Here is a 27,024-nt window from a genome sequence, read left to right as displayed (position 1 = left end):
CCTGTATCACAAGTTAACACTGCATCACGGAAGCGTCGCGTCTCTCGCACTGCCGCAAACGCATCCCGAGAGCCTGAATCGCCACCCAAACAGGTTTCGGCATCTAACCGCGCCCCGCCCCAGGTGACCCGCGGTACGTCAGCCAATCGCGCGCCTGCGGCTGTTTGGCCTCATTACTCTATTTCCCACCTCAATCAACGTAGCAAAGTCGAGCAGAACCGCTTCTCTCGACGCATTTCATCCCCCACGACCCCCGAATTGGCCTCACGAGGTCCATCACCGCATTCCTGCGCCGCGCACCATCCACTCCACCCTTGGATCGGCCACGCGACGCGCCATTCCGCCCTTGAGCCACCCGCCCTCAAGATCCCCCACAGCCGGACGAGACGAGGCGAACAAAGAACGAACCATCACCAAACCCTCCCCCCCGACACCGACGACGACCCCATCGATTGAACCCCGTGTGCGCCCCCGCGAGGCTCCATCGCTCCCATCACAATGGCGGCGAGAAAGTTGCAACAAGAAGTCGACAAGTGCTTCAAGAAGGTGGCTGAGGGAGTCACCGAATTCAGTGCCATCTACGAGAAGATTGAGCAGTCGAATAACCCCGCCCAAAAGGACAAACTAGAGGACAACCTCAAGCGCGAGATCAAGAAGCTCCAGCGGCTGAGGGACCAGATCAAAACATGGGCCGCTAGCAACGACATCAAGGACAAGGCTCCGCTGCTGGAGCACCGGAAGCTGATCGAGACGGTTGGTCCCCTTGCCTGCTACTGACAGAGGCCGAGAAGAACAAGAACACCTTATTGACCGGTCGGGTTAGCAAATGGAAAAGTTCAAGGCAGTGGAAAAGGCCATGAAGACCAAGGCATACTCCAAGGAGGGCCTATCAGCCGCCGCCAAGCTCGACCCCAAAGAGCAGGCCAAGGTTGAGGCGAGCGAATTCCTAAGTAGCATGGTCGACGACCTAGAGCAGCAGATCGAGACTCTCGAGGCCGAGGGCGAGTCGATACAGGCCACCATGAAGAAGGGCAAGAACAACAGCGCCAAGGCCGAGCGCATCGCCGAGGTCGAGCGTGTCATCGAACGACACAAGTGGCATCAAGGGAAGCTCGAGCTGATCCGCAGGTCCCTCGAGAACGGCGGCGTCGAACCCGAACAGGTCAACGACCTTGAGGAGAGCATCCGGTATTACGTGTCGGACGGCATGAACGAGGATTTTATCGAGGACGAGGAGATGTACGAGGAGCTGGACCTCGAGGACGAGGAAGGCACCTACGGCATGGGCCTGGACAACGAGAAGAACTCGTCCCTCGACACCCAATCCGTGCAGGAGGATCTGGCAGCTGACATCGAGCCCCCCAAGTTGTTGTCGAGGAAGGCGCAGAAGGAGGCCGACTCAACGCGGAGGGCATCCTCCCAGACAAAGTCGCCGTTACCTGCTCTCGCTACCCTCCATGCTCCTCTAACAACAATCAGCAACGGCAGCGCAGGCGGCCCACCGATGAAACCAGCATCAGTACCTACACGGCCGGCCGGGGAGGGCCTCAAGTACGCATCAGCAGCTGCGGCGGCCGCCGCGAGCGATAAGAACAACGTGGGTATTGCCCCGTTACCTCCGCCTCCCGGCGCCGCGTCGTCGAGTATATCACCGCTGCCGCAGTCCCGAACAAGCGCGACAAACTCTCCCGCAACATCTCTGATCCAGCCCGCGTCTCAACAAGCCGAGTCCAAACAGTCCACACCTGCCATCACCGCCGCGGAGCCCGAGCCCGTACCTGTCCCTGTCCCCGTGAAGCCGTCCAAGCGATCCAAGGCTGCTGGCAAGCAGCCCGCCGTCCCCGAAGCCACCGAGTCGCCAAAGCGTACGTACACGAATCTCCCGTACAAGCCCTCAGCTGACCATCGTCTAGCTCCCCAAACAAACGGTGCTTCCAATGGTGTCAAGCGAATCGAGGAGGCCGAGGAGGAGTGCATCTACCACCTGCCCTCATCGCTGCAGGACCTCGTCGACACGTATGAGACTTCCAGGAAGCGTCCGGCACCCCCTTCGGCACCCTCAACGCTGCGCATCATGACCTCTAGTCAAGGAACCTGCCCAGATGTCCAGGACGCCGATGTGCCACGGTCATACCGGCCCGACGTCCCGGTGCCTCCTACAGTGTCTGGCTTCCCCCGTGAGCCCCTTGCTATCTTCGAGGACCCGCGGTTGTACTCCAAGATTGACCCTGACACTCTGTTCTACGTCTTCTACTACAAGCAAGGCTCTCCTCAACAGTACCTGGCAGCCAAGGCCCTCAAGGACCAGAGCTGGCGGTTCCACAAGCAGTATCAAACATGGTTTCAGCGACACGAGGAGCCCAAGAACATCACCGAGGACTTTGAGCAGGGCACGTATCGATTCTTTGACTACGAGAGCACTTGGTATGCGAAACCCCAGTGGCCCCTTGTTGTGAGGCGTGCTGACAACATGATAGGATGAACCGACGAAAAGCGGACTTCAAGTTTGCCTACAAGTTTCTCGAGGACGAGGTCTAATGCCTTACTTTCCTTGACCAAGCGGGACAGGGCTTGCCCCGCAGGTAATTCTGGTTGCGCGAGAGAGATGGATATGGAACGGAACGGGATATGGCTGACTGTACAATGGGTTTTTGAGCCTCCCTCGGCGGGTTTCATGGGGAGCACAAGGGTGGGAAAAGGGACGGTATCATGGGGTAGCCTCATCTTTTTTCCTCTTCCCTTGTCCTCGCTTTACAGCCGCTTGTTGTGCTTTTTCTGGGACAGGTAAATGTGCGAAATGGCTACATGGGGCGTTAGCAACCTCAGTGTTTGAGATATGAATATGGAACCTTTCGAGTGTCGGGCGACGCAGCCCTGAGAAACGAGTCTTCACACGTGTGGGTTGTCCCGCTGGTCATGCGTATGTATGCCTCAAGTTGAAGCGTATGGTGTGGTGCATGCGTGGCTTGCTTGCCAGCTAGGCTCTTGCAGCAGGCTCTCGCCTCGTTGAGAACTGTTTCGCAGAGAGCAGTTTGTCAGACGGCTCAATGGTGTGGTTGACATGGACCATAGGACAGCCCCAGATTCGGTTGCGAGGCCCGAGGCCCGTTTCGCCGGTGCGCCAACATGTGCAAAGCCATCTTGTCCACATGTGTTCCGCCTCAGTGAGATCTCAGCCCAACGCCCATCTCGTTGTGTCTGTGTGTCGACGTGGCACGTCCTCGGTCTCGATCAAGGTGAAGCGCTCATGGACCGAAGCGTGAAAGTGCATGAACGGGGTGAGATGCATTGCTGCCCAAAGGACAGAATGGGGAATTAGGAGCATATGTTTGCATGATATATCTAGGGATGAGACGAGGTTGAAAGATGGAATTGAACTTATGCAATTGGGTTTCTTTTTCTTCTTCCATGTGCTGGCTGTCGCCAGTCATCAGCCAGGGATTCGGTCATCAACAAAACATCGCTGCGACCATGTCGATACGATACCATCAGCGAGGCGGCAATGCAGAGTCATCTGATGGCAAAAATGCGCAGCCCCTTCCGAAAAGAAAAGAAATGAAATGAAATCGAGCTGAACAAATCCTTGGTGTCTCAACTGAGGCAACTGCAGTTGCGTTTGTGGTCTCGATTCCTCCCTTGACCCTTTCTGTTCAACCCTGACTGACAAAAGTAAGACTTGATCCATGGCGGTTGTGAACTCGAACCTAACACTCTGCTTTGGGCCATGGAAAAGTGCAAGCTGTCTGGTTGAAACCAGGGCTGGCGGGACAAGAGAGGCTCCCATGCATTGGCGCCTCTGGTTGCCTTCTTTTGTGGCATCGTCACCCATTCATTACTCAACAAGCCAATCGAATCGTCGGCCGGCCGAGGGATAATGAGGCAATGCTCTCGTTAGAATTCATCTCACCTTGTCATTGTCGCCGTTCTTCTCGGACAGGCGGATCCCTTTCCGCGGAGTGACTTGGGACTGCGGCGCAGTACTGCCACTACCTGGTGATGCATCATCCATCAACAGAGCTCGGAACAGCGAACAACCGCAGGACGATATCTCCCCTAGCCCCTTCGGTCTTGACCGCGGAATATGGCCGGGGAGTGAAACGGAACGAAGACAGAAACGGAACAAGAAGGTTTCCAGAATGCTTCCTTATCTGCCCGGGGTCCTTGTCCAGACAGACCGTCGCGGGAGCAAGATCCTTGAACACGAGAAAGGGGGGATCCTGATTAGCGAAGGTCGCCTGTCAACCTCGCGGCATGGACCCAGAGCTTCCCCGCGAGGGTTCTTGGCAAGCTCGTCGGGCAGAGGTCAGCAAGCGAATGGTCACGGAACGAAGAGGGCGAAGCCTGCGGGAAACAATTGCAGTGGAGCCTCTAATCGTCGAGGCAGCGGGCGAACCATTGACTTGGGTAGAAAGCGAACCATCCCAAAGCCGATAACTTGCGTCTGTTTGCTGTCACTGCCTCAGTCAGCCTCACTAACACGCCCCAAGCTCCATGGAACGAACGGCACCTCGGCAAGCAGTCCAAATCGACGAACCAGAGGCTAGACGCCGACAACGGCCTTGTCGGAGAGTTTTCCTGTGTTGACTTGCAGGAGCCGGAGATGAACCCGGTAGGTCAGGCAGACGAGACAAGGCGTCCATGGGTGGTTGCTCTGCTTGGTGTTGCTGGCTGTTGGTCGCCTAGGGCGTTCTGGTGGGCTGCCTGCCCTGCCTTCTGTGTTCTCGCAAAAGCAAAATGGCTGAGGGACGTCCCGGATTGACTTACATGCGGCGCTCAGCAACGGATGTGATGCAGAGGCAATTACACCGGCCGTGTAAGGTGCTGTAGGTCAACCAGATGAGTGACCAAGAGTGTGGGGAGACGGGGGCGTGGGAGTTGGCGGTATGGCGATGCATCGTCCGTGCCCGTCCATCGTCTGTGCGCTTGATCCGCTTGAGGTGATTGTCGCTTATTGTTGTTGGCGATGATGTGCCAGTCAGGTAGGTACTGTATTTGAGCATCTTCAGGTACCTGGATCGACTGACCAGAGCCACAGCTCAAGCAATCGCAACTCCACCAAGACTTTCTCTGGGCCAGGCAGCAGAGGTAGACAAGAATCCATGCAGAAGGTGTGCCATTCGATTGGTCGTTGAGCTATCAACAGGGGTACAGTAAGTTCTGTGCACCCACCAAAGCTTCATCCCCATGGTGTTGATTGAGCCTTGTGCTTGTGCTTTGCTTTGCTTTGCTTTGTGCGCTATGGGCGGTTGCTGGCCGTGTAATGTCATGTCCCGTGTGCCACATCCTCCTAGTAAGGCGGGCTGTCTATTGGGTCCACTTGTTGTTGATGGATGGCTTTGTACTGCAGAGATGGCCAAGTCGCGCGGCGGGTGTTAATGCAAAGCATCTAGGCCACCGCATGAAAGTGCATGATGGGCATGACGATGATGATGATGATGGGAATAGATGGATGGGAAATGCTCAAAGAGAGAAGGGATATTGGGAAAGCCTGTGGTTGCCAGTTGGCCAATGTCGAGTTGGTTTGTTCTTTCCTCGTCATTGCCAAAGGGCAGTGAGATGGTTAACCCGGGCAAGCCCAGGGCGTAGGTAGGTAGGGAGCCTCAGAAGGTCCTACCTGTAGGACTCTCCCTTCTGCCTCGTTATTCTGCCTCAGCCATGCAACCCCAAAAAAATTGATTTCGATATCCCCTTTCAACCTGATTCGACGGCCCTCCGGCATGTTCGATACCACCGAGTACCGTGTCCTTATGTCAAGGCCCAGTCTTGATGGGCCTGAAAGACCCCATGTCCTTGACCCGCGATGGGGCAGATGGGACGAGATGGATCCCCTAGCAACGACGATTGAATTAATTCCTCCCGTTACCGAGTGCTCATCAATTCAGTCCTTAGCGAGGTCGCAGAGACGGCCCCGTTCCCGCTGCGACCTGCGGCAATCATCGTCCTTTCCCCACCGACGCGGATCCAAGGTGACAGTTACAGCGACAGCTACAGATGTTGTCCTTGGACGTTCAACATCTCCCCTGCATCCTCCTACATACAATTGCATACCAGCCGCCGCCGGCCCCTGGTCGTTCTGTGGCGCAAGCGCACCTCATTTTCACGGCTGCGGGCCACGCCCAAGACGCCAGCGACACACCCCTATGTAGGTGGCCCTGAAAACGCCCAGGCTCTTGAAACTGGCTTTGCCTTTGGAAGCGACCGAGATTTTGCTGGTCGCGCACTGCCACTATGTAATCTCTATCTCGCGACAAGTGGATTACCTACCGAATGCACAAACCAAAACAACTTCCCCAATCGCCGTCTGCCACACCCGCATCCACTCCCGCCGCCATGTCTTTACCTGTGCCATCAACCGCCAACGTCAACCGCCCTATCGATCAATTCCGTCAGCCCCATCGTGGCCATGTCATAGCCTCATGGCACCCGCCCAGCCGGTAACGTCACTGGCAACTCGGACCAGCTCTCCCTCGACCTCCGGGCTCTTCCCTCTAAGCTTTCACTTTTGTTGCCTCGCCGCCAATGTCATTGGCCCGGGCGCTACTTACACCCTGTTCAAATGCTCGGGCACATTTGTGCTGCCACAACGCGAGGGCCAAGATAACTCTAGTGGCTAGGTTGGTGCTGATCCTGACCCCGTGCTCTCTTGTCGAGCCCTTGAGTCTTCTTGGTGCAAAGCATGCTCTCATCGCCAGTGTACGCCCACTTGTACCTTGCACCGCGCAGACCCCGGTCGACCCGGCTCTCTGCCTTGTACTCTGTACAAGGCGGCCGGCCCCGTTGATCCTTCTCATGCAAGCAAGCAGCTTCGTTCTCTCAGGAACCCTCTTCCTAGCTTCAAAGTTGTGCATCACCACCTCACCATCTTTTCCTCTTCGGGACACCGGCCTCGCTATCCAAGCCCGGCAAGCGCCTCTCAACTCGGTTTCCACGTTTGTGTCTTGACGCCCTTTTGTCATCATCTGCTTTGGCTCTTTCATACCTAGTGCCCGTCCAACCGACAAGTGTCAACTTGGATCACGAGCCAGTTAGTGCCAGATGCTTCGCCTCAGACCCCTGCTTCTTCTTCCCCCTCGATTCACTCTATCACTGCCACCCTTGTTGTCTTGGCTTCTAGTGGTCGACCTTGTTTCGTCTTGTCCATGTCAGCCATGTCCCGTCCAGGGCCCATCAGATCAAGCGTTGGCTGTGGCTGGGCCTGCTGCATCCCCGATAACTACCTCCCCGAACCAGGTTCTTGATCCCATATAGTATTCTAGAAGCCTAATGATACCCCTTTGGTCTTGCAGCTAAGAGCTACCAGAATCGGCACCACGTAGTTCTCTTTCAGTTTCAGGGTCATGTTGCCTTTTCCCTTTGTGTATGACATGACTCTTCACCTTCCGCCTCACTAAGCAATGTGCGATTTGAGCCTCACCCTGCCGGCCTTGTTACTTAGCCTACCCGTCCAAACAGACCCCCCCTTCTTTAGACACCGGACTCTCAAGCATATAACCAGCCTGGCCGCCCTCACTTTCAACTCACTTATCACCATCACCATCACATCAACAGCATCGACTTCCATGCAGAAAGCCCTACATCTTCGTTTGGGGATTTACCACCAAGACAATAACCTACTCGTGGCCTCTTGCATGCCACCATCTCTTACTCTCGTCATTCACAAGCTGCTTGCTCGACCTTTCAAGCACCCGTGCCTCGAATACCCACGTTGACGGAGCCAAGTTATAGCTCCTCTATACTTGCAACAGATCAGTTGTTTCTTCAAGGCCTACTGCCACCTTCATTGCCGCCACAATGAGCTACTACGACCAGCAGAGCAACTACTGGTACGACGTCTCGGCTTCCCAAGACCAGGCAACGTCGCCATCTGCGTATCAATACGACAGTTACTCCTACCCCCTTGCCCGGGGCGCCAGCTCTGGGGGTAGTTCTACCGCCTCAACCGTCCCTGAGTCTCCCATGCCGAGTGGCTACTATTACAGCGACCCGTCGGCGGTCAACTACTCTGCTCAACAACAGGATCCTGCATATCAACACGGCCCTGCCTACCTACAAGACTCTACCTATCAGGATTCTTATTCCTCAGCCTACTCTGCAGGTTCAGAGGACACCATTGTTCCTCGGGGTGATGGGTACGTCTGTCCCTTATCCACTGCTTTCTCTTGTTTCTTGAGCTAACTCGCTGCAGTCCCTCCGGACAAGACGCTCCTGCTATATGCCTTTACGCTGGCTGCAATGCTAAGCCCTTCAAGCGCACTGCCGATCTTCAGCGCCACTACAGGAACACTCACAATCCTGATTCGACCAAGGAGGCGTACTTTTGCGACTACCCACGATGCACCCGCGCCAGCGAGCCTTTCCGTCGTCGTGATCACTTCCGCGACCACTTGCGCGAGTACCATCGTGAGGATATCCAGAAGCGCGGCGTCGTCGTCAACGAAGAGTGGCTCGAGGATCGATACTATGCCAACAACTGGTGGCGATGCCCGCGATGCCTCATCCGGGTCTACATCTCCAAGGACGACTTTGAATGCCCCAAGTGCAAGGTGTCTTGTGAGCCCAAGCGCAAGGAGAAGCGCCGCAGCCGATCTTGAAGAGGGTGAGCAGAGACACAGCCTTGCTCACGCAACCAACCAACCACAAGACACCACAAAGTCTCGCACCTGGTTGGAATCATGATTGCGCCTTGCGCAGCACAGTTCTGCAGCTTCGACAGGCTCGCTTCACATCGATACTGTCATCGGTACGGCGGCATGTGCCGGCATGTGCACTTTTACCCAGCCCAGCTCTCGATGCCGCCTCGCAGCTTGGCAATGAGGCTGCAGGAACCCTTGTACATCACCAAGACCGGCACACCACCATGAACGGCTTCGGGCATCAAGGCGTTTTTGGTCTTTTCGTTTACATGTTGAACGTCTGCCTACTCGGCATACTTTCTCTTGGCTTCGCATTCCTTCAGTCCTTGGTCGCCCACACCACCTTTGCAGGACGCAGCAAGGGATCCTCCCCGGTCCTCTCGAAAACGCCCACCCATGCGCTGCAGATCCCCGTCTCCACCAGGACAGACTAGGATCCCAGCCCATGAGGCTGACTTGAGAGAATTGTTCTAGAAGCGGGGCCCTGCTGCGGGGAATGTCAAGCGTGGCTGTGGTGTGCACCATCAGTTCTTCCATTCCTTCCATTCTTCTATCGACTTTCCTTTTCTGGACAAGCTTACTGGGACCTGATCTGGGCTGGGGTTCAGCTCACTCAAGGCAACGAGATAAGAGGTGTTGTTATTGGCAGTGACATGATGCTGTGACGTCTACGGATGGGATGAGATATGAGATACCCGCACTACTTTAGAGGGAAAGATATTACGGCACTAACTATATAGACGGCGGGAGTTTTTTCTTGTTTATGTCATTGGGTTTCGGATTTGTTTGCCGGGGGCGTGTTGCGTTGCGCGGCGCGCATCTCGTGTGTATTCATTCTCGTGTATGTAGTATTTCTTGTGTGTGGGGCTTCTGGATTACAGCTACAGTACCCAACAATGGCACAATTATTTGACATTCTGTTTCCCTCTCGACTTTTACGGTGTGGTATTTGGTCATCACGGCATATTCATACCCTTGGCTGGGTGTGTAACAAGAAAAGAGACAAGTAGATCCCTGATATCCTTCCCTTTGTCTCCCGTGACACCGTATTCCCTGCAAATGCTTTCCCCAGACTTGATGTCAGTGCCACCATGAAGGCTTCCCCAGTCTGCGCTACACAATATCGCGCACTGCACAAACAACCCGTGACCTCATGCCCCATGCAGCAAGCACCCAGCCCCATTGCATGTTCCCATCCCCATCTCCGTCACTCGGTCTTCGCCTAGCCCTCGCAGCACTCCTCAATCGGATCTCCATCATAGTCCGGCATCGTACGAAAGTCCGGCCTTCCCTGCGACCTGCGACCCCTGACTCTTGGTCGCCTGCCCATTTTTGACGCTGCAGTCGAGGGTGCGCATGGCATATTGGCTGGGCCATTACTGGCCAGACGTCCAACAAAAAGGCTCGGGTGATGAAACTTGAACTCTGGCTGCACCGGTTGAGGCGAACCTGGCTGGGCAGCTGCCGAGTCGGCATCCACCGTATTCGTTTCCGCGACGGCATCTGATGGAGCCTGCATACCTTCATCTGTGCAAGACAGTATTTCAGGGAGCTCCTCGGTGGCAATGTGTGTTGTACATGCGCCTGGTTGCCCTTCTCCAGGTGTCAATGGTGGCTCTATTGCATCAGTTGAGACCTCTGCCGTCTGCATACTCGAGTCGGGCTTTGGTGCTGAAGGCAACTCCGCGATGCTGTCCGGAAACTCAGGTATGTGAAGGCTCAAGTCAAGCTCATATGCTTCAGAGAGCTCTAGCATACTAGTGTCCAAGTCCAAGTTGGGTGCTGGATTCGACTCAACAGTTGTGTTTGGGGGCTGTGACATCGGGGGACCCATTCCTGTCTTTGGCGCTGGAGATGGTTGTACCGCACTGCGTGAAGGCTCGAGTATATTCCAATTCAAGTCCAGGCAAGGTGTTGAAAACGGCTCTGTGACAGCCGTTGGGGTCTTGCGCATCTGGTCGTTCTTGGCCCCTGAAGCCGGCTCCAAAACATAACTCAGGGGAATTGCCTTCTTCAACCCTAGGTCACATTTGGTCTTTTCATGGATCTCTTCCCGTGCTCTGCGATTAATTTCGGCGTAGTCGTCGAAGATGAACTTCTTCCAAATCTCATCCTCATCCTCTTGCGGTGTTGTTTCTCTGTGTTCATGACCTGTTTCTTGTCTCCCTTCCTTCGCAACCAACAGTTCCATCAGTTCTTGGGTGTTCGAGGCCTTTCGTTGATTCTCCCGTATTGTGGGGACTGGTTTACTTCCCGGTGTCGAATATGACTTGCCCAATTCATGGCTTTGATTAGGACCCCTGACAAAGGCAGCCCATGCCTCTTCTTCGACTCTCGAGCAACGGGTCTGCTTGGGCGACTCGAGGTCTACCATGGTCGCATGCGTTTTTTCGCTTGGGACATCAGAAGAAAGCTGAAAAGACCGACGCGAGCTTGATAGTAGCGAAAGCTCATCGCTTTTCCTACTATTGCCTCGTCGCGCCACCCCGTGATAGATGGTGTCATGAGTTTGCGATCGATCGTCTGAATCGCCCCAGGCCCGAGTATTGCGAGGAAATGAGCCTGGTCCGTTATATACCGAAGAAGAGCCTCGTGGTTCAGGTTCAGGAGTTTCGTTCAGCCATGCGTTCCATTGAATATCATCGGACAGGGGGTGACTCGAGGACGGACCAGTTGAGCCAACTCGGGCGGCGACACTGTCGTTGTCTTGAACTTCGAGAGAGTATATGTCGAACAGGTGTCCGTCTCGAGTGGGTTGAGGGTGATGTATAACAGGTGGTAAAGATGTCACGACGATGCTGCGATCGTGCATAGCATTTGGTTGCCTCTTTCGTCGCCCCTCTAGAGAACGTCCAATGGCGGTCGCAAGGTCTGAGGATGGAGGCTGCGGCCTGGAGTCGGTTCCGAGATGCTCGCAAGGTTCAGACAGGTGACTCACACTTGGGCGTGATTCAAAGGGCGAGCGTGATATTATTGATCTGGGTGGTGTAGAGTGCCATGCCCCCAATTCCCCAAGTGGTCCGCACCGTGAAACAGAACTTCGGACCGAGTTGCTCTCCGTGCTCCAGCGAAGGTGCTGGTCCCCGATTCTTATTTGCATGCTATTTCCTGGTCGATGTGTCGGCGGTCTCTCATTCAAGCGGCTATCAAGTCCAGGTATTTGCAGCAGGGTATTGGCTTGGTTGCCTGGCAAGTGGCGATTTCCTCTAGAGGTGAAGTGAGCAACGGGTGCCCTTTGCTGCGGGTAGATGGGCCCAAGGGGCTTCTGAAGACGGATACGACTCCAGTCAGTTTCCTGAAGGAGTTTTCGTCTTTTGGCGTCAATATCGACGTCAGTTCGGTGTTGATTGGCCCATGTGGTTGGGTCAAGGAGCGAACCCGAGGTCCGCTGGCCTGGCTGTGAGTGACCCCTGGAAGGAATGGCTCTCTCATTCGCATCATTTTGGTTTTGTATCAATCGTTTTCGGGGTGACTTGTCTTTCTTCCGATGAGTGGGGGAGCTGGAGGAATTGCCCGCCGCCGGCTCGCGTAGGATGTAGTCAGGGACGAAGGGAACTCTGGGTGTATTCTTCCCAGAAGCAGCCTCTTGTTTCCTGGCTCGGGCCTTGGCAAAGTATTCCTTCTGGCGGGCAGCATCCTTATCCCATCCTTTACGGCGGGAGTGACGGGCGAGAGAGCCTTCAGTCCAGTTCATGTCAAGGCGCTTGGCGTTGGAGCGGTGCAGCAGGTCAGCGAAGGATCAAGATGAATGATTGAAGGATGGAAGCTCACAATTCATTGTGAGGAGTTCCAGTCTTCTTTGTCCAAAACTTTCACGTGAAAAGTTGAGAGGGGCACCTGCCATTCTTGCCAGGCAACTGCCACTGCCCGTCGCGATCACCAACAAACAACTGGGTAGGTACATAGACCCCTGGGTTGAGCCTGGCATTGGAACCCAACAGAATCAAACCTTTGCATGGATATCCCAGCTTGTATCCAATTAAAAGATGAAAATTGAGGTTTACTAAGTTCTCAAACTGGTTATGGAAGCTTCTCCTCATTAGGGTGATGTAAGTGAGTCAAGGATCTAGACCATATAGGAATGCGAATAAGAGGCTGAACTATCGGCAGCCAGCAAACTCATAAGTTTTGGGAGGCTCGGCTTTTTCCATACGCCTCATTGAGAAATTAACCATTATACTCTGATCCAACGTAAAGCCTTCCAGTCAAAACACATCCAAAGAGAGACGTGAGAGGCGAGGCGATGGTGTTTACACAGTGTCGATAATTGAAACATGCACCGATTACACGGCCCCTGCACAGGCCAACTAAGCTTCAGCAGGATGACGGAGCTCCCTTGAGTGTGGAGCTGCCACCAACACGTACCTACCAACCTACAGTATCCAAGCCCGATCTAGACGACACATTTCAACAACGCCGACATCAAACTTACCACGCGTCTCTCCTAATCCGAACTATACACGTGCAGTACCTCGACTCACCATGGCTGACGCCGACGAAAAGGCCCGCCAGGAGAAGATCGCCGCGGCCAAGAAGCGCGTTCGTGCACCCCTCCCTTCCTCCCGTTGCCAACCATGTAGCAAGCTGACCCGTGGTCGTTTCAGGTCGAGCAACTGAAGAAGAGCAAGAAGAAGGGCAGCGCATCCAAGAAGACCAAGCAAGAGGCTGCTGAGACCCCAGCAACTGAGCCAGAGGGCTCCGCCGATGCTCCCCCTCCAACCGACGAGAAGCCCACCGAGGAAGCGCCCACAGAGAAAACCGAAGACAAGCCTAAGGAGACACCCAAGGACGATGCTGAAGCGCCAGAGAACGACGATGAAGATGAACCCTCTTCAGCTGCTCCATCCTTGGCCCAGCAGTCGAAGCTGAGGTCTACATCATTCCGCGCGGGATCCATCCCCCCTGGTGGTGCCATATCTCCCGGCCCTTTCAGCCCCGATGGTGACACTGCGCCAGATATTTACAGAAAACATGTGGCCAGAATCGAGGAGCTCGAGAAAGAGAATAAGCGCCTGGCCAAGGAAGCCGCCGAGTCGGAAAAGAGGTGGCAAAAGGCTGAAGATGAGCTGGCAGACATCCGGGAGGACGACGGCGATGACCATGTCAAGACGGGTGGCCCCGAAGACGGACTCTGCGACAGTCTGGTAAGAGGCTCATTATGCGCATCGCAACATCAATCTGCAAGCTCACTAACACATGTTACAGAGGACCCAGCTTGCCGCTTTGCAGCGTCAGAACTCGCAGCTTCAGCAACAAGTATCGCGGGGCTCTGGCCACGCGCATCGGCCATCCATGTCCCTGTCTACGCCTCCTGCTGACCTGAAGGCTGAGCTTGACGCAAAGTCGGCCACCATCGAGTCGATGGAGATTGAGATCTCAAAGCTCAGGGCGCAAGCTGAGCGACATGCCAGTGGCTCATCTTCTGAGAAGGAGCAGATTACCGCCTTGGAGGATAAAGTAGCACGGGCAGAGGCTGCGGCGGGCAAGGCACAGCGTGAGCTTCAGGACTTGAAGCGCAACCTCGAGCGAACGACAGAGAAGGCCGTTCGAGAAGGCAGCGAACGAACTAGCGCTGAGACCAAGCTCAAGACTCTGGAGCATGAACTCGAGGAATCCAACAATGCTCGCGATGAGCTCGAGAAGAAGGTCGAGGCTTTGGAGAAGAAAGCTACGACTCTCACGACATTGCACAAGGAGCAAGATTCACGATTACAAGCACTGAAGAAGGAGAAGGAGAAGGCGGAACGAGACGCGACTGACTTGCGGTCGAAGCTCGAGAAGCTTGAGAGTGAGAATACGAAACTTCGAAGCCGCAGATCTCTCGAAGGAGGTGGTGGGCTGGATGACGAGGGCGTTGATGAGCTTGAGGACGAAGAACGCCAGAAGCTTGAGAGAAAGATCCGGGCTCTTGAGAGCGAGGTTCATGAGCTTCGTAGTGGGGCCTGGATTGGCAAGCGACGTGAGCTGGAGGCGACAAGCCCAGGTTTCCACGATGTCGACCTTTCGCCAGGACATGCGATCTCGCCAACTCAGCGGAGAAAGTCTGGGCCGGGTGGCATTGGCGAATTCCTGACAAGCGGACTCAATGCCCTGGCAGGTGGTAACGATGATGAATTCCTTGATGATGATGACATGGACTTTGACGAGGAGGCGTTCCGAAAGGCCCAGGAGGAGGAGTCGAAGAAGCGGATCGAGCGGATCAAGGAGATTAAGCGATCGCTAAAGCACTGGGAGGGGTGGAGGCTGGATATTGTCGAGAACCGAAGAGGCGGGAATGAGGGCGTCGGCGAGATTTTTGATGTGTAAGCTGGTGGGACTTGGACATTATGGATATCATGTAACAGGGTGTAGTTGGGAAAGAATCGTGTACTATAGGAACACCAGGACTGTGTAGGACCTTGATGATCGTGAATGCAATGCTCGGTAGTGTCTTGATGTAAGTTCGGGCTTGTCTTCCGAGGCTCGGAAGTGTTCCACAATTGTCGCCTACCCTGTGGTTGTGTTGTGACCACGTTTTGTGCTCAATGGGAGCTGGATATGTCTATTAATCCTTTGTGATACTCTCGTTCTGGTGTCATATTTTGTTTTCTTTTGCCTTTCTCTGCCTTGCTTCGGTTGTAGAAGGCGTGGCGGGCGTAAAATTTGCCTCGACTTACAGATGTTAGATGTGCAGTCAAATCCGGAGCCGCTGCGGCTTCGGACGCTTTTCCGGAGAGCGGATGGGCAAAACACGAAGACGAGAGAAGTCCTGAGTTGTACACCAAGGTCGTGCAACGAAGCTGCGAGTCTTCCTCAATGGCCGCCTTCCTAGAATGCTTTGTTTGGATATAGAAGTAAAAAAAAACCCCAAGACTATCGGGTTAGAAGACTATTCCGGTTCTTTGGTCTCCCAGGCCTCCTCGGAAGAGCTCATCCCTGGCACGGATAATAATGCTAAATATTAAAAGCGGTTGAGTTTCCAGTCGGGATACTCACCTCCGCCCCTCCTGCTACGCATCGGAATAGCTTTCCTTTCATTCGGGCGGCAAATGCGACAACAAGGTGTCCCGCATCTCGCCCTTCCCCCCGATCACGGCGCGGAGAGCGGGTCCCCCACCGGAGATCCGAGACGGAGAACGGAGATTCGGACGGCGCCGAGCTGAAGGGCCCGGATTAGCGTTCATTTTTTCCCCCCTCTCCCGCGCGGCGGGGTGGAGGGTTGCCGGGGAGCGGTGTGTTGTATCCGGATTGCAACTGTCAATTGGCTTTATAAGAGCCGAGTAAACAAGCCGACTCCGCATATCCTCACGAGACACTCTGCCGTCCTTGGTGGTGATGGTTATAGATGGCTTTGGACAGGAGGAATTGCCCCTTTCGGAATGCCAACCTCCACCCGGATCGAGTTTGACCAGTGACGCCCACTGGAATTAGCAACACCCTCGACTGACAAAGCATCGTCGCTTTCAGGCTCGGCCATAGCAACCCCGAGGCGAGGGCGAAACCCAGCTGTCATGCAAGAGGGGGAGGCAAAACAGAAGAGGGCCCGCTTCTGCTCCAAAAACCCCCCCCAACAAGCACTGGGGGTCCCACGCGGAATCGACACTAGTGCTAACCGTCGAGGCTGGGCACTGGCTAGAAGTCTGAGAAGCGCCTTTTTCTCTGGTTGCAGATGTTCATAAGGGCGCCCCAGCTCGGTCAGGTCCCGAGGCTGGCATCCCCAAAGGACCCTGGCAATGAGGAAGAAAAGAGGTCTGGGCTACTCGAGGCACACCCTGAAGGGGGAAACGTAATTTTGAGAGCCGAAGAGTCCGGGTTGGCGAGATGTGCACTCCGCCTGGAAATCATCGCGAGATGCAAAAGACGAGCGCAGCTTGAGCTTCATCTGGAGGAGACATTAATCAGAAAAAGGACGCCAAATCTATGTAGCTAGACCCCTGTCGCATTCGTCTAACAAGATCAGCCACGTTTTTTACCTTATTCCCGCTTCTGTGCCGTCTTCGGCGTGTCGCGCCGACCCAGGAAGAAATGACCCCAGAAGGCTAAGAAGGAAAAACCGACGTGATTCCCACTCGGCAGTCCGTTGTCGGATCATTGAGTTCTGTCCTTTTTTTACTCGAGCTCGGTAGAACCCCCAGTTTCTCGAACCATCAACAGTTCTCAGACCATCATCATCAGCTTCGAGAAAGAGAACGCGAACCGGAAAAGCAAGCAAAAACAGCTTCAAAAGGATTTGTAAGTCGAATCTCCATTCTCGGATTGGGTTGCTCGCTAGTAGAGCCTCATCGACCAGCCACAAGACATCATCATCTATGCTCTGCGTCTCGTCATTGACCAACGAGAACCACTCCTTTCTGGCTTCAAACTTCACTCCCCCTTCTCTTTTTTCGCCTCCCCCAATGCCTTTCTCGACTCCGGGAGCTCCTCCCCCAAAGGGAACACAAGGAAGCAGAAAGAAAACACTCACTGCATCTTCTTCCCGCCGCCGCATGGCATCATTCTCCATCTGCGCGGCTCCTCCCAGCGGCTGACGCAAAGGTCTAACGATTCCCCAGCTTTCCTCTCTCTCTTTCTGCGCCTAGATCCTCGCACTAGCTCGGCCCAGACGAGAAAAAAAGCGGCGCCTACCAAGCCGTTCCCATCAAATCCACTCCGTCTCATTGGGGGGAAACGCCATCGTCGTTCCCCATATCCCGTCGCATCGCCGTCGCATCGCCGCATCGTCGGTCGGTTTTCCTCTCGGTCGCCGCCTTCCTGCGTTTGCGTCAAGCAGTAACCGGCCACTTCCTCGGTTGAAGCGCTGCACCTTGCACCTTCCCCCTCCCGAAGCAACTGCCTAACCCCAAAGGAAGGCACCTCACACACGCACGCCCCCCTCGTACCCTCGTAGGCTCCTTCCCTCCTCCGACCGTCCGTCGTTCCGCATTACACCCCGCGCCGGAGGTGTGCAGCAAAGCAGCAAATTACCAACCTTGGGTATCCTCAGACGGACTCGCGCCTTCCCCGTTTGCCTGTTACCCAATCCAAGTTACCGGCGACGACTCCCGAGCCCGGCCTTGCCAGTTGTCTCTTGACCCTTTTATATCGGAATCTTCTTTTGCTTCCCGCCCTCTTCTTCTCTTCTTGCCCATCATGCCCGCTGTTGCCCTCGCCTCCGCCGTCCCGAGGTCTCTTCTATCGTCTTCGCTGCGCCGTGTCGCCTTTGCTTCTTCCTCTCCGATCGCCATTCGTCCTATCCGCGCTTCCTTCGGTGCCGTCCAGACCATCTCCCCCTTCGCCGTCCGCACAATGGCTTCCGCTATCCCCAAGATCAAGGTCAAGAACCCCGTCGTCGAGCTCGATGGCGATGAGATGACCCGCATCATCTGGCAGTCCATCAAGGACAAGTTCATCTACCCCTACCTCGACATCGACCTCAAGTACTATGACCTCGGTCTTGAGTATCGTGACGAGACCAACGACCAGGTCACCATTGATGCCGCCGAGGCCATCAAGAAGTACCAGGTCGGTGTCAAGTGCGCCACCATCACCCCCGATGAGGCCCGAGTCGAGGAGTTCAAGCTGAAGCAGAGTGAGTTCCCTTCTATCCCTAGCCTAGCCCGAGTTGCATCTTGCAGCTCTCTGCCATCTCCCCCACCAATCGCCACCCCCGCACACATGATGAGGAGAAAGTGAGGGCAGAAACATGACGAATGAGATGCTCCGTGATGAACCAAAACGTGAAGAATGAAACATAGCTGACTTACATGCTCTAGTGTGGCTTTCCCCCAACGGAACCATCCGAAATGCCCTCGGCGGTACCGTCTTCCGTGAGCCCATTGTCATCCCCCGCATTCCCCGTCTCGTCCCTGGCTGGAAGAAGCCCATCATCATTGGCCGACACGCCTTCGGTGACCAGTACCGCGCCAAGGATGCTGTCCTGCCCGGCCCTGGCAAGCTCTCCATGGTCTACACCCCCGAGGGTGGTGAGCCCCAGGAGATTGAGGTCTTCCAGTTCAAGAACGGTGGTGGTGTCGCCCAGACCCAGTACAACACCGACGAGTCCATCACTGGCTTCGCCCACGCCTCTTTCAAGCTGGCTCTTGACAAGGGCCTTCCCCTCTACATGAGCACCAAGAACACCATCCTCAAGAAGTACGATGGTCGCTTCAAGGATATCTTCCAGGAGCTCTACGACACCCAGTACAAGGCCGAGTTCGAGGCCAAGAAGATCTGGTATGAGCACCGTCTCATTGACGACATGGTCGCCCAGATGATCAAGAGCTCTGGTGGTTACATCATGGCTCTCAAGAGTGAGTCTTCCCCTTAATGCTGCACACTTGTGCGAACTCATGAATTCATGTCGCTTGACACGATTCAATTGATTCGTCACTTGACGTCCTCCAATGATAGCAACTAACACAACTCCCAGACTACGACGGTGATGTCCAGTCCGACATTGTCGCTCAGGGCTTCGGCTCCCTTGGTCTCATGACCTCGGTCCTCATCACCCCCGATGGCAAGACCTTCGAGTCCGAGGCTGCCCACGGCACCGTCACTCGCCACTACCGTGAGCACCAGAAGGGCAACGAGACCTCCACCAACCCCATTGCCTCCATCTTCGCCTGGACCCGTGGTCTCATCCAGCGTGGCAAGCTCGACGACCAGCCCGAGGTCGTCGCCTTCGCCGAGAGCCTTGAGCAGGCCTGCATTGACACCGTCGATATTGATGGTATCATGACCAAGGATCTTGCCCTTGCCTGCGGCAAGACTGGCCGTGAGGACTATGTCACCACCACCGAGTACCTCAACGCTGTTGAGCGCCGCATGAAGAACATCATCAAGGAGAAGCTGTAAATGTCTTGACAACTTCTCTCCTCCTCCCCCGCACCCCCCTTTCACCCTCTCACACATCCCTACATCCTCCTCACTCTCTTGGTCTCTCTTTTTCACCCACAAGAGTCGCCATTTCTTTCATGAAGGATATGAGAATCGGCGTCGGACGTGTTGTTAGTGGCTGGCCAGCATCGAACCTCGGCTTCTCGGCGAGTGAGAGAGCATTGTCTCTCTCGTGGTTGTCGATTGCAATGCCTCGTCGGCTTGCATGAAGTCGGCATCGTCAAGGAGCAAACATGCACATGAAGATTCCCCTGTATGAACACGGGCAACAAGGCAACGAATCATGCAGAGTATACCTCCATCGTTACTATGGTATGATAAGGAACCGAAACGAACGGGCTTTTGGAAAAAGAAGGAAAAGGGTTTCGAGGGGGACGGCACGACTGAATCTCGTGTGTCATGTATTGGAAGACAAGCAGGCAGGCAATGTAGATAGAAGACTCCTGGTTGCTCTTGGGTACATAAAGATAAGATGGGCTACCCAGCCCTGCTTTATAGTTTTTTGCAGACTCCAATCCCTGGATACCGACCTCGTTCTTGTTCCCTGTTGTCCCATTGTGCATACGTACATTATGACACAGCGCGCTGCTCCTAGCCCTCTTGGTAGCGGGAGAAGGGGGTCAGAGGAGTCATACGACCAACGCCAAAGCCAAAAGTAGTGCCTTGAAGCAAAACCATTGGGCCCTCTTGTCCGTCCCGCACCTCTCTCACATGTACATGAGGATGTAGCTGTGCCCCTAGATGCCGCTCGAACGCCTCTTTTGCTTCTTGTGCTCTTGTCAAACTTCGGTATTTGTCCGTAGCCTGGCAGCAAGCCCAAGCAACCCCTGTAAGAAAAATGCAGATGAATCTAGAAATCCCCAAAAAAGCCCACAAAGTTCACCCAAACAGAAACCCCGGTTCCCCTGTTTCCCCCTCCTCTCCCCTCCCAGTCATTTGTTGTTTGTTTTCCCCCCTTCGCAAAGGAATGCCTCGGCTTAATACCGCACGTGTAGATGGATAATGGAAAATGCCCCCCGGGGGCTAACGTAGGCGGGTTCAGTGATGAGGATGATATCCCGTATGCCCGGTGAGTCTCCGGGTTGTCCCGATCTGGATGGCCCGGCTGGCCGGGTATCCACCGCGGTGTGGAGGGCATGGCATTTGGAATTATGGTAGTATGTACCTTGCCCTGGCAGGTGTGTACATGCCGGATGCTGTCCGTGGTTGTTGGTTTGAAAGGTAGTAATACAAAGGCCACAAGCTCAGTCTCTCTTTCATCAGGCGGCTATTTTCGCTTCAAGAACAAGACCACCCAGAGAGGAAAAAGAGCAAAGGGCCATCTTTAGAAACTTATGGCGCGGTACTAGTCATCTCGGGCCGCAGCAGCCTCCTTCTTGGACTTGCGCACGCTGGGCGTTCCGTCGACTTCGCTCTTGCGCTTCTTCTTACTCGGTCGTGTCGACGAACCGCGAGGTTTGTAGCCGGTATCGTCATCGTTCCTCTTGCGCTTGCCTCTGCCCACGGGTGTTGAAGCAAAGTCGGGGTCCTCGTCCATGCTGGCATCCCAGTCGCCGCGATCTGCTGCTGCCGAGGCGCGAGCTGCGGCGCTGACACGTTTACCCCTTGTGCTGGCCCGACCGCCGCGCTCGCCCCGAGTGCCTCGTGTCTTACGTCCTCCAGTGTGACCGCCTTCGCCGTCATCAGCATCGCCGTGAGTTTCGCCGTCCTGTAGGAAGATCTTCGGGGCATGCTTGCGCAGCCAGTTTGTTACGCTGGTTGGGTTCTTCAGATGTGGGTTCGTAGGCTGGTGTGTGTTTGGATGCGCGCGGGGAGCGAGCGTTGGGATGGTTGATTCTGGATCGATGCTGGTGTCGAGCTCGTAGATGTAGTTGTCAATGTCGTCCGCGGACAGAAAATCGGAAGGATGCAATTCGCCTTCAGGGGCCTTCAGCTCGCTGATGATGGCCGGCAGGGTTTCCTTGGCATTGCTGTATGATGAGTGCGGTACGCCATTGATAAGGTCTCCAAGTTTCTTTCCTGGCTTTTCCTTTCGGTCCGCATGATCTCGATCCAGGGGCAGTACTAATGCCTTGGGGTCAGACGAGGGCTCAAGTGAGAGGTCGATCTGCTTTTCGGGGGGGATTTGAGGCGAGTTGTTGATTTCGAGTAATATGTCCAAAAGGCGGCTGTCAAAGAAGAAAGGGGAGAGGTCAGCGATGATGCGCGCAAGGCTGAGGGCTGTTGAGTGATGACCTACTCATTCTCCACGGCCAGGCGCTTTACGAGCGCAGCCGCCTTGTCCTCCTGCTTATGTAGCTCCTCGCCGTCATGCATCTTCTGGTCAAAGACGATGCGCATCTTTCTATACTTCTTCTTGTACGACTTGTAGCCGGCGCGATGGCGGGTGCCGCCCTCGGCCTTGACGGGGGCCTCGTCCATGGTGAGTGGCTCTTTGGACGCGACCGGGATGGAGAAAACGCGACGTCTCAATGGAGATGGTGTTGAAAGATGTGCTTGGACGCGTGGAGGTTGGATGGGGGACTCGAGTTGGTGATGCACTAAATGCTGATGAGAAGCAATCCAATGGAGGAGAGAAGGGTTTTGCCAGCTATCGAGATTTGGGGGCGCCTTCGCACTGGACCTGAGGTGTTGTTCTCGGATCGGTACGTAGCTTCCACTGAAGCAGCCGCAAGGGCGCCCTGCCTCTGGGTCCTTCCAATTGGTGAGGTCTGGATGGAGTCAGGGCGATCCAACGAGCCGACCTCGGATCATCGTTTTCCCGAAATGGTCATAGAATCACCAAAGCTTCATGCGACACAGAATAAGTCATAGATGCTGTCAAAGCGAACATTTTGCCCTGAGCTCAATTTTCCAATGGATTTTCTGCGTCTTTGAATCATGTCACGATTCAAAGGTCCCAAGCTACATGCCCAATCACCCCGGCCATTCCAAGACAGGATTCATTAATCTATTCTCAAACTCTCAGGAGTATCACGATGCCACCTCCTTTCCTAACCTGTCCAGCTCTTGTGCAATGAATTCTGCGGCATTCACCATTTCAGTGCTGCCATAAACGACCCTCTTCTTGGCCTTGTCTCCTCCAGCTCGGCCTACCCACTCTTGCAAGTTTCCATATTCGTCCATGCTTCCACCGCCAACGGTAAACACCACTGCCTCGCTAAATCCCTGTCGGCGCTGACCAAAGCTGGCCGTCTGTCCGGGTGCTTGCGGCCCTGGCATACCACCTGGTGTGCTAGCTCCTGCCCCGGAGCGCACCGCACTTGGGGGAGGCATGGTACCTCGAGCGTTGGCGGATCGAGGATCAAAGTAGAGGTAGTGCTCTGTCTTGGCGATCGCAGACGAAGAAGCCGATGAAGGATCCATGATCGACTCAACGATCTTGGTGACAGTAAAATCACGATCAGCAGGAAGGAAGTTCTTGACACCGCTGATGAGACTCTCAAAGTTGGAAGACAGGCCGGTGGGTACGCCGGATTCCTTGAGGCGATCAGTGAGGCGGGATGACATGGAAGAGAATCGCCCAAAGAGGTCTGACGATTGGGCTGGCTGAGTTGTGTTGTTGATTGTCGTCAGTTGCGTCATCTTGGTGGTCGCGCGAACCCTGGTTATCTGTTAGCAAGTGAGAGTGAAGAAGCTGAACTGAAAATCCTTACTGTCGGACGTAGGGCAGAGATGAGACATCTGCGCCTGCTTCTGCGAGAGCCTTCTCCAGGCCTTCAAATTCCACTCGGCCGACCTCCTGTTCGGTGCTCAGGTACCAGATGATGAACAGTCGCAGCTTGTCGACAGGGTTAGTGCCCTTGTTGTCATCCTTGATAATCTCCATGATTTGGGCCTTGGTCTGCTTGACAATACCCTCTTCGAGTTGGAAGTAGTTGTCCAGTTGGCGGTCCTTGATACCTGTCAACAAGGCTGCCAGGATGTTCATGTGCATATCGAGGATGCCCTTGCGCTCTCTCATCTCGGGAAGCAACGTTATCGCTGCCTTGAGGTGTTGGGCGCTTGCGCTTGTATCGTTCTGGAGGTCCTCCAGATCAGTCACGCCGGTCTTTTTCGTAATCGAAGCCGTATCCTCCTTATACTTGGTTAATTCAGCGTCAATATCCTCTGCCACCTGTGGGAACGGGCTGCCAGCGTTCTTGGCCCAGAAGAAGTCGCTTGCGGTCAAGTCGTAGCCCTTTTTCGATGTGCCTCGTGCTGGGTTCCCCTCTTCCACCGGAGCCTCGATTGTGATTCGGTTCAGCTTCATGTTAAGAACATCATGAACCAGGGACTGGTAGGTCCAAGAATGCGACAGCATGGGTATCAAGTCGACATTGCGGTCTAGGAGAATTAGGACGGGTCGGGAGGAAGGTGTGCCAGAGGATGCGGTTGGTCGAGGACCCGAGAATAGGTTGTCCTTGGAGTTGAGAATGTGATCTCGGAGCTTGCGGTCGAGTCGCGCAGCGACCATCTCCGCCGCGGCGCCCTTGGGGCATCGAATGATGGGGATAACGCCTGCAAAGATAATTAGCTTCCTACACGGCAATCATGTTTGACAAGTATCATACCCATAGTAACAACAACACTGAAGAGTCCGCTCACGATCCTATCCACCACCCGGTCAAGCTCGGCATCACTTGTTGCTGCACTATTCAAAGCCCAATACGTGTGCTCGTTCTGCATTCCTAAGCTAAACAGGTCCGGCTCGGCAACGATGAAGTTGAGATATTGGTCGAACAGCTGGGAGATGTGCTCTGAAGTTCCCGCGGCTGCTGTCTGTGTCGCAAACTCCTCGAGAAGGACGCGGGGCAGGGAGGAGAGGAAGTTGATGTAGGCTGGCGAGTACAGTCCCTTTTGCAAGTCCGAAGTGATGGCCTCGAGGTTCTTCGCATTCGGTTCGAGAAGATAGATGACAGGGACGTCTGGGATCGGGTGTCTGGAGCCGCCAATGTGCCTGCGCATGATGTTAGTTGACTGTCTAAGAATGCGCTTAACTGACCTACATGTGCATGGTCACACCCATTGACCGCAGGTCACTGACACGCATCACACTGCTGATGACATCTCGGCCCAGATCATCAAACACCAACACCTTCCAGATGGGGTTGCCGTCGGCGTCGAGGATGGGAGCGACGGGGGCAAGCAGACCGTTTGCGAGCGCTTCGTCGGCTTCGGCTGACTCGACCGTCTCGTTGAGGTTGAGAATCTTCTTGAGAGAAGCTTGAATATTGTTAACATAGAGGCAAGAGAGATATGAGTTTACCATAACAAACCTATTTGGCGATCGCGCAGGGAGTTCCCCTTGGTGGCCATGGTGGCAGATGACGTCGGCGAAGTTGGAGCTCAAAGCGGTGATGATAGTGGGATGCGCAGTTCAGGAGCTGTCCTGACAAGGGCGAAGATATCGGCCACCCTAATGTCGAGGGGGTGCGCAAAAAAAGCAATGAGGAAACTTTGACCCTATGCAGACGAAAAGCTTACTTGCAAAGCGCCAAGCCGAACCCTCACGTCAAGGGCCGTGTTGTTTTAATGCAAGCTTGAGGCCACGATACCGTACAGTAGGTAGGTTGCCAGGCGCTCAGTTGATAGCTCCCGACAGCGCGCAAGCTGGAGCACGGACCGATTCAAGGGCCGACGGTTGGCACAGGCAGAGGCAGGCACTTCTGACTTCCAGGGGGAGCAGGCGCAGGCGCGGCCTGTCCGTTCTCTGTGATTGAGACACGAGTGGGGCCATGCCTGAGACCAAATGGTTGTTTGTGCCTGAGAAATGGGGCCATCGTCCAACACGTCTTGGTCCTCAGTTGCGAAGCCGCCAGGACTTCTTTTTCTACCTACTCTCGACGACACTCCATCAACAACCGCACGCCGGCATCACTCATCGCGACAGCACGCAGCGTCGGCGCTCGGCAGACGAACTGCGCCGGTAGATACTTGTGGCGCTTAAGATTTCGATTCGATTCTTCCGCGTTCACGTCCTCCATCTGGCCTGCGTCTGCTGCCTGTACTGCACATTGCTCTGGCGGACCTCGGCGTGTCGCCCTTGTGCTATCCATCATCATTTGCCTCCCCGACAGGACACGCCTACGGTTCGATAATGTTGTAAGCGGCGAGCGACTTGCGCAATATACAGATGGGACAGGTTTTCTCTGCACCTCGCGGGTAGGAAGACGGATCAAATTGCTCACGGAATCGAATCCTTTGTCTGAATCACAGGGTATGCCCAATCCTTAACCCCATTCCCCCTTCCCCTCCACAACACGCTCAATCACCTCTGTCGCGTCATTCTTCGCGGCTCGTTGCGCCATCACCATGAATCAAAGAAGCAGCATTGTATCTGTGATTTCTCTATGAAGAATGGAATCAACCACTCGGAATCTGCAGCATTTAAAATTGCAAGATGAGGAGCTGGTGACCACCGCCGTGGAGACTCGCTTTGGAGATAAAGGCTTCTCAGCGCCGTCTTTGCCTTTGCTGCAGCAGAGAGCTGAGCTGCGGCGGCTGGGTAACCATGACTTCCAGGCTTGAGCGCAGTGACGAAATCCAGGTATCTGCAATCTGGCGAACCTAGATGCGAACGCGCACCTAAGCCGCGGGCGAGTGTTTGATAAAAAAGAGGGCATCCAGAGTCAGGAAAAGGCGCGCCAGCCATTGAGCGAGCGTCCTTCTGCGACGTTGCAGGCCTTGGTCGGGCGACCTGGTGCAGGGGGCCAGGTGATAACATTCAGGTTGCCAGCACCACCAGAACCAGAACGGCGAAGGCCGCGACAGTCTCGCAGGCAGGCTCAGCAGCAGGGACTACGCTAAATGGAGGCGCACGCATCCAGAGATCAGTGGCCCCACCATCAGAAATCTTCTACAATGCCTCGCCTGGACGAGCAGGGCAATTCCATCGCCACAAGAAGCAAAGCTCTGTCGACAAAAAGCCAGTTCATTAATTTGGCATCCAGCTTATCCATCCCGTTTTCCGGGTCTTCTTTGTCGCCCAACTGGCTGCGCTCGAGCCTTTGTCCGACCGTGGTTCAAGATGGTCCAGCATTTGTTGGCGGTCTCTGCTGGTGGTCCTTTATTCATTCGCTCGCTCGCGCCTTAACTATTGACAGGAATCCAGCCTACAATATTCTTCTTTGATCCAACAATCATTCTTCATACCCACCACCACTCATTTTTTGTTTTACCAGACTCGCTGATGGTTTGCATTTGCTTTCAACAGATTCATTGCCTTTTTCAACACTTCCCGCCTGGACCCTTGTCATCGCTCCCATTGCCGCCTAGCGTTGTTTTATGGTGGGTAACCTGCAGCCCTTGGTAGCCGGAAATCCTCCGCTAACAGGAGAAGCCCACTCCAGGTCTCCCTGCAGCGACTCTCTGTGCGTCAGTACTTTCTCCTCCCGTCTCCTGATCAACGGCCACTGGCTGTAAACATGTCTACATCAACGCCTATCCAAGCCCACCACACCCTTTGCATCTTCTGAACCGGGTCTCTCCCGCATTGCATCCATCGCTCGCTTTCGTCCACGCGTCCACACAATCTGCCCATAGCGATGATCGCTAA

The 27,024-nt window shown here is 54.8% G+C and overlaps 6 protein-coding genes across 6 annotated transcripts; 4 read left to right on the top strand and 2 right to left on the bottom strand.

Moving 5' to 3' along the window:
- Window positions 1–498: 498 nt before the first annotated feature.
- On the top strand, window positions 499–2,538 carry NCS57_00765800 (uncharacterized protein; the record flags this gene model as incomplete). Its single annotated transcript, XM_053057501.1, has 4 exons — window positions 499–753; window positions 824–1,865; window positions 1,914–2,424; window positions 2,478–2,538. 4 exons carry the CDS (start codon window positions 499–501, stop codon window positions 2,536–2,538), a joined length of 1,869 nt encoding a protein of 622 aa, XP_052913696.1.
- Window positions 2,539–7,791: 5,253 nt separating this feature from the next.
- On the top strand, window positions 7,792–8,591 carry NCS57_00765700 (uncharacterized protein; the record flags this gene model as incomplete). The annotated part of the gene is made up of 2 exons (XM_053057500.1): window positions 7,792–8,129; window positions 8,186–8,591. The coding sequence occupies 2 exons, from the start codon at window positions 7,792–7,794 to the stop codon at window positions 8,589–8,591; spliced, it is 744 nt and encodes a 247-aa protein (XP_052913695.1).
- A 4,524-nt stretch (window positions 8,592–13,115) lies between these two features.
- On the top strand, window positions 13,116–14,939 carry NCS57_00765600 (uncharacterized protein; the record flags this gene model as incomplete). The annotated part of the gene is made up of 3 exons (XM_053057499.1): window positions 13,116–13,172; window positions 13,238–13,777; window positions 13,839–14,939. 3 exons carry the CDS (start codon window positions 13,116–13,118, stop codon window positions 14,937–14,939), a joined length of 1,698 nt encoding a protein of 565 aa, XP_052913694.1.
- Window positions 14,940–17,741: 2,802 nt separating this feature from the next.
- On the top strand, window positions 17,742–19,445 carry NCS57_00765500 (Isocitrate dehydrogenase [NADP]; the record flags this gene model as incomplete). Its single annotated transcript, XM_053057498.1, has 3 exons — window positions 17,742–18,180; window positions 18,365–18,901; window positions 19,021–19,445. The coding sequence occupies 3 exons, from the start codon at window positions 17,742–17,744 to the stop codon at window positions 19,443–19,445; spliced, it is 1,401 nt and encodes a 466-aa protein (XP_052913693.1).
- A 1,387-nt stretch (window positions 19,446–20,832) lies between these two features.
- Window positions 20,833–22,121, bottom strand: NCS57_00765400 (uncharacterized protein; the record flags this gene model as incomplete). The annotated part of the gene is made up of 2 exons (XM_053057497.1): window positions 21,727–22,121; window positions 20,833–21,655 (listed from the first exon to the last, which is right to left on the bottom strand). Exons 1-2 carry the CDS (start codon window positions 21,906–21,908, stop codon window positions 20,833–20,835), a joined length of 1,005 nt encoding a protein of 334 aa, XP_052913692.1. The 5' UTR covers window positions 21,909–22,121.
- Window positions 22,122–22,460: 339 nt separating this feature from the next.
- On the bottom strand, window positions 22,461–24,785 carry NCS57_00765300 (uncharacterized protein; the record flags this gene model as incomplete). Its single annotated transcript, XM_053057496.1, has 5 exons — window positions 22,461–23,091; window positions 23,144–23,987; window positions 24,041–24,426; window positions 24,476–24,692; window positions 24,746–24,785. The coding sequence occupies 5 exons, from the start codon at window positions 24,783–24,785 to the stop codon at window positions 22,461–22,463; spliced, it is 2,118 nt and encodes a 705-aa protein (XP_052913691.1).
- Between the last annotated feature and the right edge of the window lie 2,239 nt (window positions 24,786–27,024).

This window comes from Fusarium keratoplasticum, chromosome 5 (assembly GCF_025433545.1).
Source record: "Fusarium keratoplasticum isolate Fu6.1 chromosome 5, whole genome shotgun sequence".
NCBI classification, from domain to species: Eukaryota; Fungi; Ascomycota; class Sordariomycetes; order Hypocreales; family Nectriaceae; genus Fusarium; species Fusarium keratoplasticum.
Note: the sequence above shows the minus strand (reverse complement) of the source record. Positions and strands in the feature narration are given on the sequence as shown.